Source organism: Gossypium raimondii, chromosome 1 (genome assembly GCF_025698545.1).
Source record: "Gossypium raimondii isolate GPD5lz chromosome 1, ASM2569854v1, whole genome shotgun sequence".
In the NCBI taxonomy this organism is placed as follows: Eukaryota; Viridiplantae; Streptophyta; class Magnoliopsida; order Malvales; family Malvaceae; genus Gossypium; species Gossypium raimondii.
In genome coordinates this window covers 396049-408272 of record NC_068565.1, presented here as the reverse complement: position 1 = coordinate 408272, position 12224 = coordinate 396049, and the positions used below count along the sequence as shown (strand labels likewise).

The 12224-nt window shown below is 31.9% G+C and overlaps 2 protein-coding genes across 2 annotated transcripts; one reads left to right on the top strand and one right to left on the bottom strand.

The window, feature by feature from the left end:
* The first annotated feature begins 3288 nt into the window (after nucleotides 1–3288).
* On the top strand, nucleotides 3289–6259 carry LOC105786620 (COBRA-like protein 6). The gene is made up of 6 exons (XM_012613138.1): nucleotides 3289–3379; nucleotides 3457–3536; nucleotides 3638–4091; nucleotides 4387–4531; nucleotides 4865–5142; nucleotides 5973–6259. Exons 1-6 carry the CDS (start codon nucleotides 3289–3291, stop codon nucleotides 6257–6259), a joined length of 1335 nt encoding a protein of 444 aa, XP_012468592.1.
* A 776-nt stretch (nucleotides 6260–7035) lies between these two features.
* LOC105773071 (transmembrane 9 superfamily member 1) lies at nucleotides 7036–11702 on the bottom strand. The gene is made up of 12 exons (XM_012594702.2): nucleotides 11461–11702; nucleotides 11031–11223; nucleotides 10834–10938; nucleotides 10242–10259; nucleotides 10055–10152; nucleotides 9826–9978; nucleotides 9536–9670; nucleotides 9268–9434; nucleotides 8932–9026; nucleotides 8464–8837; nucleotides 7833–8106; nucleotides 7036–7521 (listed from the first exon to the last, which is right to left on the bottom strand). Exons 1-12 carry the CDS (start codon nucleotides 11557–11559, stop codon nucleotides 7454–7456), a joined length of 1779 nt encoding a protein of 592 aa, XP_012450156.1. The 5' UTR covers nucleotides 11560–11702; the 3' UTR covers nucleotides 7036–7453.
* Between the last annotated feature and the right edge of the window lie 522 nt (nucleotides 11703–12224).

The following is a 12224-nucleotide window of genomic DNA, read 5'->3' as shown; positions in this document are numbered from 1 at the left end:
TAGATATATTAATTGTATTTTTAACATTAATCTCGTTATAGTTTCGTATCATATCTGTTCGTTTTGATACAATATTTAGAACTATCCATAGCTCCTCTTCAACCCTTATAAATATGAGAATAATAAGCTTCAGCGCACTTGAACTTACGTCCTCCTACACGGACAATAATACCGATGTCAATCGAGATAAGACTCAATAAACAAATATATTAAAACTACTATAAATAATAATTTAAATACAATAACTATGTACAGAAAATAAATTAATAAAATAAAAAAACAATTTTGAATAAAAGCAAAATCAATTTTTATTTTTTACATTTACTTGGTTAACTTTGTAAATTTATTTATTTTATATTTGATTTAATATCACGTCAGCCATCAATAAATCATGTAATTCCAATAATAATAAAATTAATATATGAAGACTAAAATATTAATTTTTTAAATATTAGAAAGATTAAAATACCAAAAAATGCATTAACTCTAAAAAGAAAAAAAAAAAGTTGGCCAAACAGTCTGAATAATGTGGACGTATGCTTTGCATGGTATTAAGCGCGCGACAGAATAATCTGACGCCAGGTTTTCAAAGCGGAAACGTCCGTCCACCACGTCACTCACGCCACTGCCTTGGCCATAAAAAAGTTAAGGGTAAACTATATTCAAGGTTACTAAACTAGTAGTAAGTTTATGTTTTTATCATTCAACTTTAAAAATTTAAAAAATGGTCATTAAACTATTCGAAAGTTTTCATTTAAGTCACTGGGCTGTTTTTGCTTCTTCTTTTTTTAAAGTCTGTCTAGTGAGCTCCAAACAACGGTTCAACAATTGGTACAATATATCAGTACCCATCGACAAGTAGAAGAACATACCTTAAATTTAAGTCAATTTGGTAATTAATGTCGGAGATCGGAGAATAAAACTGTTTAGATTTCGGTTCGCAATTTATGACGTTCAAAGTTGTTTCATAAAAAAAAAACTAAACTGTAGAAAGGAAAGGAGAGCTTTTGTTTCGTGTAGGTGGTATGAACAAAGAAAGTCATATTACAATGACTTTAACAACTTAGTAACTTAAATGAAAACTTTTGAATATTTTAGTGACCATTTTTGTAACTTTTTGAAGTTGAGACCAAAACGTAAATGTACTAATAGTTTAGTGACCTTGGGTGTAGTTTACCCAAAAAATAATAATTAAAAAGAGTTAATACGGTACTTGAATTTGGCTTCAATATTCAAATTGATACCCAAATCAAACGGCATCATGTGGCATGTTTGGTCAAGTAAAAAAACACAGGTATCAAAATGAATATTGAAAACTCATTTGCTTAAATGGGACAAAAAAAACTCAACTGTCAAATTGAAAAAAAAATCAAGTACCAATCTGGACATTAAACCAAACTTGGGTGCCCTGATAAAAAAAACCTCAAAATTAAACATTAAAATTAAATATCAGTGCTGATATAACTCTATGAATTTGACCAAAAAGATGAAGACTTTATTTAAATATTTTGTTTTTGGTTAAATTCTTCCATTAGTCCATGTACTTTACAAAAGTTACGGATTTAAACCCTATACTTTAATTTGGTCATTTTAGTCCATATATATACTTTTAAAATTTTAAAATTTCAGTCATTGTCAAACGATAACTGTTAAATTTATTAAGTTAAGTTCTACTATTTTCAAAATGCAGTACGACAAAAATATCATCATATGTATATAATGTCATGTTAGCATGCTATTTCCACATATTACTCACTAAAAATCCAGTTAATAAATTAACGACCGTTGTTTGTTTCAAGATTAAAATTTTAAAAATCAAAAGTATAAGGACTTAAAATGATTCAATTAGAGATAGTAATTGAATTTAACCAAATTTGGGTCAAGATTAAAATTTCAAAATTCGAAAAGTACAGGGAGTCAAATTGACCAATTTGAAAAGTATAAGGACCAAATCCATAACTTTTATAAAGTAAGGGACTACTAGTAGAATTTAACCTACAATAACTATCAAAGATTTGAATTTATCCAGATTTATACACAGTGAACCCCCTCAAACTTTAATGGCGGAATCTCCAGTTCTCAGCCATGTAAAAACCAAAAGTAGGGCTATTAAACCAAAAGCTTTAGAAAACTGAAATTTAGAATGAAAAAACTATTAGAAAAAGGGATATAGACGATGTGACGTCATTGTTTCATATAATTCTTCCTTTAAATTTTATTTAATGAAGTAAATTCATTTCGTATACCATTATAATTAAATGATAAGGGATTAATCAAAATATTTTGAAAATTTTGAGGGTTTTTTATTAAAATAATATTTACGAGAATGGATTGTTTTAAACCGTAAAAATAAGGTCATCAATCTATCAAACTACGCTCCTATAAAGTAAAAGTGGGTCGAATTGCACCCCCTTTTCACCCACTTTTTACACGTGAATTCTCAATTCTAGTTACTCTACTATTAAAATATATGTGGTCACCAGAATGCTAACGTGGCCTTCTTTTGATTGGAATGTTAATAAATTTAGCCTATAATATTTTTCATATTCTATCAAGTTGAGTTTATTTCTAAAAAGTTCTATCGATTTCACCTTCAACGTTCATGCATTATCACTTCAATCATTATTCTAAATATTAAAAAAGTATAATTATAAACTATTAAAAATATAAAATTATAAAAATAAAATAACTCAACTATTTTTTATGAAATAAAAATGGGTGTCGATGTCACCCTTTTAAATTATTTTTGTTAATATTTTTAATTATCACAATTTCTAATTTGATAAATACGACAAAAGAAATAGTGATCTTTATCATTCAATGATGATATTGATCTTATTGTTTTTCTAATGACAATTTTGCCAGCCAAATTTATATGCATAAAATTCATCTTCTATATTTTCTTTTGACATAAAATTTATAATATGAAATTAGGGTAAAAGGTTGAAATTGAATTTAGATTTATTAAATTTGATCTCTTAAATTAGGTTAAATATTGATTTTAATATCATTAGTTTTTCCAAAATATATAATTTTTAAAGAAATTAATCCAAGGATATAAAGGTGATAAAAATAAAATTTATATAAAAATGTATAACACTTACACCCAAACTCTGGAAAATCCAAGAAAATTCTTATCACTAAATTATTTACAATTTATTCCTTAAATTTTTTTTTGGTGATAAGTGAACAGAAATATTATTCACAAGAAGATATATTCAAGGTTCATATATATATATATATATATATTCAGAAGGACTAATTTTAATTAAATTTGGAGTTTTGGAAATGGCCCAGTTTTACTTTGGTGTTCAAAGATCAGTAGATATGGTATTCAGTTTGATCTCCTTCTTTATTTTGATATCAGTTTCACCTTCAAGTAAGTGTTTTAATTTTAAGTGTTGAATTTTATTGAAAATGTATATTTATTGGAATATTTTTTAATTGAAAATGCAGATGGATATGATCCTTTGGATCCTCATGGCAACATAACTATTAAATGGGATCTTTTGCAATCTAATCCTGATACAAATGATGTAAGTTTTATCTATATATATATATATTTATGATGTTCATATATTTGTATAGTATTTAGGGTTTTGTAATTGATACTCGACCTATTTATTTGTATTTGCAGGTGAGGGTATCGATATTTAACTTCCAATTATACCGCCATATAGAGCGGCCGGGGTGGCAGCTTGGTTGGGAATGGCAAGGTGACGAGGCGATTATGAGCATGCTCGGTGCGGAGGCAACCGAGCAAGGCAATTGTTCGAGGTTCAAAGGAGGTGAAAACCTCCCTCATTGTTGTGAAAAGCAACCAATGATTATTGATCTATTACCAGAAGCCTCATTCAACATGAAAACAAGTAATTGTTGCAAGGGGGGAGTATTGTCTTCAATGGTTCAAGACCCTAGTAACTATGCTGCAATTTTTGTGATGCAAATTGGGGCTGTCAATAGTTCAGATGGGTTCAAAATGCCAGGGAATTTTAGCTTCGGAGTTTCGGGTTATACTTGTGGGCAACCGGTTCGGGTTCCGCCGAGTCGGTATAGTTCGGATAGTGGCCGTAGGTGGACTCAGGCTCTCGGTAAGTCAGTGTTTGATACATTCCCCTAAGTTATTGCCAAAGGTGATGAACATAGGCGTGAACCAAGTAGTTAGTCTATTTTATTGGAGGTGATTGTATGTGCTAACTAAACTAAACCCGTGTTCATCAACTAGTTTCTTTCGCAATAGATTTAGGTTTCAATTTGAGATTAGACTCAAGTTTCAACTAGGGTTTCAACTATTATAACAATGCCAGATTTGACTCGGATTTCAACTATTATAATAAGCTTTCGAGAGTCATGTATCTCACAAATGTGGTATGTATTGTGTTGCAGGAACATGGAATATTACATGTATGTACTCCCAATTCGTGGCATCAAGTTCACCACAGTGCTGTGTTTCCTTATCAGCATTCTACAACACAACCATTGTCCCTTGCCCTAAATGCAGCTGCAGTTGCCATGCATCCAAATGTGTCAAGTAAAAATTCCTCTTAAATCTCTCCTCTTTTTTATTCGGATACAGATATGAATATAAAATTTTGGGAAAATCCCATATCTCCCTTGAAGTTTTTAGAAAATTTTCCCAAATTTTTGAAAATTTTAATCAAAACTCTCTTAAATTTTTTGGAAATTATCACTAATTAATCTCACAAAAAAAATTAAAAATTTTAACTAGACCCCCAATTCTTTTTAAAGTTCTCTTTAACCTCTTAAAAGTTTTTGAAAATTTTACTAGGGCCCCCAAAATTTAATCCCATATCTGCCATTGTATGTGCATTTGAACATATATACTTATATGTCTTATGAATAGGTTCGGGGAAACGCCACCGGTGTTGCAAGAAACGAGAGACTGGAATCAACAGTTACCGGCACTAATAAGATGTTCGTCACATATGTGTCCGATACGAATACATTGGCATATAAAGCAAAGTTACAAACAATATTGGAGGGTGAAAGTAACTTTGAATAATAGGAATATATTGAAGAATTACAGTCAATGGAATTTGGAGGCAGTACACCCAAATTTGAAAAACTTGACACAAGTTTTCAGCTTCAATTATGAGCCACTTAATCCATATGGGCATATCAGTAAGTTCAAAAAAAGTTCATTATTACTAAATACTGATGTTTTAATTTTCTTTTCTAAATATTGATGTCCGGTACTCATGTCAGATGCATCTCTAAAATCTCCATGAATGCATGGAGATCTTGGGAAAATGGCATAACTATAAATTTTGTTGCTAATATTTACTTATTTTGTAATTTTTGTCCTTATTTTCTTTTAGAACCTTTTGTTTTGGATGAAAAGATGTCTGAACTATAAATATTTTAATAGCATTGACGTGATGGTCTATATGAACATGATTTTTTGAACTTTTGTTGAAAATTTTAATATTTTTATTAGTTTTTATAAGGTTTTAAAAAATTAATAAAAATATTAAAAATTCAACAAAAGTTTAAAAGGTTTATAATTTTTTTAAAATATCGATGTTAGAAATGAAGTACATATAGACTATCACATCAATACTATAAAAATTTTAACAGTTCAGTCAACTTTTTATTTGGAGTCAATTCAATTTGACTAAAATTTGAAGGTTAAGAGTCAAAATATTTTTTTTTTTAAAAAAAGGATAAGAGCAAAATGATAAAATGTACAAATATTATGAGCTAAATTTATTTTTGTCAAAAGAAAAATGAACATACTTGTATTAGACACTCACACGCAAGGGCGGATAAAGGGGTCAGGTAGTGGCCTTGGTCTCTCAAAAGTAAATAATTGCTTATATAATTTCTTTATTTTTTAACAAGTTAGTGTAATGATAAAATTACATCCTCCAAAAAAATTGTATTCATTTTGTAGCCTCCTTAAAACAATTTCCTGCCTTTGCCTTAACTCACACGAGTCCTGAATTTGGCAGATGATTCGGGGATGTTTTGGGGGATTCGTTATTACAACGACATGTTGTTGCAGGAAGGTGAAAACGGGTACGTGCAAACCGAGATGTTGATGCGTAAAGGCGAAGATTTTCTGAGTTTCAGACAAGGATGGGGTTTTCCGACAAGGGTTTTGTTTAATGGTGATGAATGTGTTATGCCGCTTCCAGATCAGTACCCAACGTTGCCTAACAATGGTGGAAATGGTCCTATATTTAGCCTTTCTTTGATCGTTCTCTCTTTATTAGTGCTAACAATTGTTTGCTTCTAAAAAATGTGAGAATATTGTTTTCTTTTTGCCACGTAGGATTTTTGGACAGAAAACATTATTGGCGTTATTTTATGTTCTTACTTACACGCTTTTAAAATTGACAGAGACTAAATTGTTAAGTCTTTTTTAAGGACTAATTTACTCAATTTCGAATTTAAGAGAGATTGGAGTCTTTTTTTTTTACCAAAAATTTATTGTTAGCACCAATAAAATTAGTTTTTCTTTGATTTTTTTCTCTATTGGTGCTAACAATTGTTTGGTTTTAAAAAATTGTGAAAAAATTTATGAAACATTCATTAGATAAATATTGGTTTAATTCGGTTTAGGAAAAAAACTTGGAAAACGTAGAAGTATGATAACGTGCTCAATCTAGGGGTGTTAGTTGCCTCGTTACAAAATTTTGACAGTTTAAGGATAAAAATAAACTTAATGATGAGCTTAAATTAAAAGTAAATTTGGCTCTCAGAACTTTGGCCACTAATATGCTTACTTTGGTTTGAGTCTAACCGTAATTATAGGAGTGATAAATAAATTGATATCTCCTAAATAAAATTGAGAACCTTTTATTTGAATTTTAGCTTGAATGGATGAACAAGTTAATGTTAATGTTTAATTCAAATTTTTTGGACTAAAGATTCAAAAATTTCAATTCAATCTCAAATTCATTTTGACTTGCGTAAATTCTCTCGAACTAGAATCCGAATTGATCCAAACCCTGAAATGACAAATAACCTAAACACATAATGATCCAACCTTACACCCAAAATAAGGGCAAATAAGAAAAACAAATCCAAAGGGAATTTAACCGATCATCACAGTTTCAATTCTTACACAGAAAGCATATCTATGTATGCAAATAGTATATAACAAAATGAGGGGAGTTTTAATTTTTTTTTTAAAAAAGCTAGCTTTTGAATTATAAAACAATGATCTGAATTTCTAAATCAGGGCTTCCTATTACAAACCCGGGTGAAAAAAGGAAAAAGGCGAAACAAAAATCGTGGGGTTTACCGTGGCCCATGGAACCGAGAGTACATACCTACTGTTAAACCCTGTGATTTCGTTTGAAGGCTTTGATGGGGTCTCTATACCTGAAAGCTTCCTCTCGATGTTTATTGCCTCGACAACTAGAAAAAAAAAAGAAAGAAAAGCTCATGGAAGCACCGATGGTTCTAGTTTCTGACAACAAAAGGTTTAATCACACTTGATATTTCTGTAGATCCTCCTTACGAACAAGTTCGAACCGAGAAAACCAATGGCTCCTGCGTATTTAAAAAGGAAGTAATATTAAATAACATGAAAAAAGATGACATAATAAACAGCAAACAACACGTGCACAACCCCCTTTCCATAAGCGACATGATAAAAATGGTTTGTGTTGTGCAAACTTTCATGTAATCTACAGATGTTTCGAGACATCCCAACTAGTTCTTCAAAAATGTCTGAAATTTTAGCCAAGGAAAACGATCCAAAATTTTTTTGGCAGGACTTGGTACTGTGCCGGAAAAGTCACGAGAGAAAATGCTTATTTTTATTACAATTATGATAATTTATATATATTTTTGAAACTCACCACAGAGGATTCCCAAACCAAGACAAAACATCAAAGTGTATCCGAAGTAGAAGCTGGTCTGGAAGAAGCCTGACATCTTGGTTTTCACGGAGTAGTAGTATACGGAGTACAAATACACGTAAATAGCTGTTGAGGCAGCAGAGAAGAATGATGTCCACTGCCAGTGATAGTTCTCAGCATTTAGCAAGAAATATGTCCCCACGATCGTAACGCAAATGGTTACAATGATGAGAATCAGGAAGACCAGCAGCATAAAACCATAGACGTAATAAACCTGCAAAACAAAAGTATATTGCATATGAAATTACATGAAATGGACTGACAACTTCCATGTCGTATAAATTAAGACTGTTCTAGTAATCACTATAACCCTACAAATTTTATTTCCGATTTTACAACATACATAAGTGTGGAAGGCTACTCCAGTTCGAGTTTGCCTATATTTGACTATTATGTTTTCCGGATAGTATTGTCAAAGACATTATGAAGGTAACATTAGGAGTAAGAGAGACTCCTTTAAGTTATCGAACATGCATCCAAAAGCTTTTGAATAAAGAATTGCAAATATGATTCAATTTCCAAAAAAAGGGCTCATTATCAAGCAATCAAAACGTAGGAAAAAGAATTTCACCTTGTAATTCCAGAAGGATGTGAAGACAAAATACATTTCAATGAATATGCTCCCAAATGGAAGAAGTCCTCCCATCATAGAGACCACAGAGGGTGTAAGATACCATTTCTTCTCTGGAATTGGGCGAGGAATGGTCTTTACACGGCATGGATTATTTGGAGCACCACTCCAGTTTCTTCCAACAACTGTACCAAGAAGCGCCAAGGGGAAGGAAATGAAAGCCCAAATTACAAAAACAACCACCATTGTACCGAAAGGAATAGCTGCTAGAGATCCATAAAATATAGCAACTGTGTTCAGGAGGAATCCAATCCCAAAGCACAAAAATGGGAACAGAGATGCTGTAAGGATCATTGACTTTATCCAATTTTTACCTGAAAAACACAGAACCCAACTTTTTAGAATGAAAGCCGGCCAACAACGAGAGAGACTAAATGCAAGCCAGAATGGAAGGGATTAAGCACGTACCCCCATTTCGTGAGTACATTCCACCACTCACATAACCAGAAATGAATGATGTAAAAGCATAACACAGTATAAAGGTAGTGACAATTGCTCCTCTTCTGAACAAGATAATTAGTATATGAGATTATAGCAATCAAAATGCTGAAAAATGAAATGCCAAAACCAGCAGACAATGTAGTTCACCATTATCAACAACAAAAACGAGGGGAAAGACAACAAAAATTATGGTTGAAGTTGACAATGCTATGAATAGAAAAGCTCAAAAAACAGAAATCATGAAAAAATATGTTTTGACAGCTCCCACGAATTTTGAATTTCATTATTGTCTTCTCAACATACCCAACATACAAAGTTCCCACAATTGCCAATAAGATGACAAGGAGAACAAGCAACGCTAGCTGAGCACCTGTGCCAACAACAGCAGAAAGCAAAGCCAAATTGCTAGGAGGCCTAAAAACATCACCATGGACCAGTTTCCAACCACACTCTTCACTCACATCCCTCTCCTGAGAACATAGGAAATAGCAAGAAAAACATGAATTTTCAGGGAAAAAAAAATAATTTTCTTAAAGAAGAGCAAAAAGGAAAGGGGGGCAAGTAATATCACCAAAGTTTCCAGATCATCATCTTCCCGAGCATACTTCGCATAGTCATTTCTCAAAGTTCGCATCAAGATCATTGACACCAAACCAGTGAGAAAGATAACCATCATGAATGAATTGAAAACAGAGAACCAATGGATCTGCATATTGCATCATGTATTTAAAGCACTTGATGATTTAAAAGAAAATAAAACAACCTAATGCAAGAGTTGTGCAATAAATAAAATATTTTGTTGCAGTAGTAACAAAAAAGAATCTCATAAAGGGGAAACTATCACCAATAATGTCTACTTACTTGGTGCTCAAAGAAAGGATAGTCTAAGTAAATATCAAAGCGACGAGCAAAAGTCACATTAGTTGGAAGCCATTTAACAGAATATGTCATGTCCAGGGTTCTCCCTGCTTCCAGTTGTTTTGGACTCTCCTGAGTGAGATTGACATGAATAATCTGCAAGATAGAACAGTCAACAACAGCCGATTCCAAAAAATGGAACAGAAATCATGACTATGTCAGAAGAAACAACCTGATCCTTATTGTATTTAATAACAATATTCTTATGTGTGTAGAGGACATGCTTGCCATTTTCACTATTCCTATCGGGATGCAGCTCGCCAACAAAGCCTAAAAAAGTTTAAAGATAGTCTTCAGTAACAAAGCATATAAGGATTACCAGACCAAATAAAAATCAGAAAAAGTAGAGTAAGGCATACCCCATAAAGGCAGATCATCTGAACTTCCAGCATTGCGAAGAGCACGAGAAATTGCGTCAACAATAAAGACAAGGACAACAAAGAGTCAGTGCTCCACAAAGTAAGCCATATCAGACAAAGAACCCCTTACTGTGAATGAACAAACAATACAAAGAAAGTAACACTCAAGCATCCATGCTCTCTGCATCTACTTACATGATTTGAAATGTATTTCTAGCTTGCATTATGCAACTATCTGTAATCATGTATCCAGTAAAGGATGTGAAATTGGTATACTCCTAAAGAATTTTATAATGCAGATAAAAAACTTATGTCTTCTTTGAGTTAAGCAAAATAATAATAATATAACCTACGTTTTAAGTATAGATCCCAAGGAGGCAAAATCTTGTAGAAAAATTTTACGAGAAAACAATTTTCATCCATTATGTGAGCCAAGGAATGTGATGCAGCTAACATATCCACTCAATGCTTCCAATGCTTTTAGATCCAGGGATTTTAAGTACGCAACTGATATATCAAGTATCAATATCTTTTGAGACCAACCTATGCCAGTTTATTATTTTCATACAAAATAATGAAAAGCTAAACATACCCACAAAGAATTCAAACCAGTAGCTGCTCTCAATTGCATCCTTGAACTGTCTGACCTTTGCTTCATCAAGTTCCAATTGACAAATGGTACCTCTGTCCACATTCTCTGTTGAAGAATAAAGAAATCAAAATTAATTATTAGAAAGAAAAAAAAAGCAATCAAAATTACGAATCAAACAAGAAGAAAAGAAAGCGTACTTTGAAACTTCATATCAATTTGGCTATCAATCAGTTCATTTCCACCAAGGACCTCACCAAGACCACCCCATTTGTGAGCAGGATTAGTACCCGGTTGACAAAACGGAAGGCTGTAATAGTTATATGTTTCTTGTGGATTATTGTACGGACCAACTTTATTCACCCATAGAGTAATTGGATCATCGGGTTGATACTACAAGAACAAAACAAGAACTTACAGAAACCTAACAATACAACCACATCAATGAAAGCTAAACATCAAACACGTTTAAAAAAAGAAACGATTACTATCTAAGTTCTCCATTCATAACAAATGCGATTCGAATACATTACAAGGAAATGCAAAAGATCTAAATTCGAAATCAAGAAATTACACCGAAAAAAAAAACACGAGATCTAAAGCGTTACCGAATAGTACTTGATTTTTTACCTTGTGATCTGACTCGGAAGCGAAAGCGAGGGAGAGGAAGAGTAAAACGAAGACGAAAACAGAGAAAGATCGGACGGCGGAGAATACGGCGGACGACATTGCGATCGTCGGACGGTTGATCGGATCTGAATGGTCCCGACGCCGATTCGAAATGCTACGTGACTGAGTTCTCTCCCTTTGTTTTTTTTTTTTTTAAATTCTCCCTTTGAATTTCTCGTAGATTTTTGGGAGAGAGTTTTTTCAGTTTTTTATTCCTATTATTTATATGAACCATCATCTCCCTCTATTTTTTTCTCGCTAAAATTAAAGGATATTGTTGGTTAAATTTCATTATTAGTCCTTGTACTATGTGTAAATTTTGAATTTAGTTCTTGTAATTTAATTTGATCTTTTTAATCTTTATATTGTTTTTAAATTTTGAAATTTCATTCTTGACCAAACAATATCCAAAATCTTACACGAAAAATATTTTATCACATGCTTGTCATATCAGATTGTTATATTCACATAATACTCTTAAAAAGTCAAGTTTTTAATAAATTTAATGGTTACCGCTTGAGTTAGGAGTTCCAAATTTTGAATGAAAGCATATTTTTAAATTTTTTCGAGCCCAAGCTGATTTCTACCTAACCCACCATAAAAGTTATATTAATGTTTATATATTTGTATAATAAAATTTAAATAAAGATAAATCAAAATAGTGTGCAACTATTTATGATGGAAGGGACAAAGATTAAAAACACTACAAATTGTAATTAATAGTG

Coding starts and splice junctions, on each gene's coding strand:
- LOC105786620 (XM_012613138.1), top strand. CDS start 3,289: ATGGCCCAGTTTTACTTTGGTGTTCAAAGATCAGTAGATATGGTATTC. Junction 4,092..4,386: donor TAGGTGGACTCAGGCTCTCG/GTAAGTCAGTGT, acceptor ATTGTGTTGCAG/GAACATGGAATATTACATGT. Junction 4,532..4,864: donor CATGCATCCAAATGTGTCAA/GTAAAAATTCCT, acceptor TCTTATGAATAG/GTTCGGGGAAACGCCACCGG.
- LOC105773071 (XM_012594702.2), bottom strand. CDS start 11,559: ATGTCGTCCGCCGTATTCTCCGCCGTCCGATCTTTCTCTGTTTTCGTC. Junction 10,939..11,030: donor AATTGATATGAAGTTTCAAA/GTACGCTTTCTT, acceptor ATTCTTCAACAG/AGAATGTGGACAGAGGTACC. Junction 8,838..8,931: donor AATGTACTCACGAAATGGGG/GTACGTGCTTAA, acceptor TGTGTTTTTCAG/GTAAAAATTGGATAAAGTCA.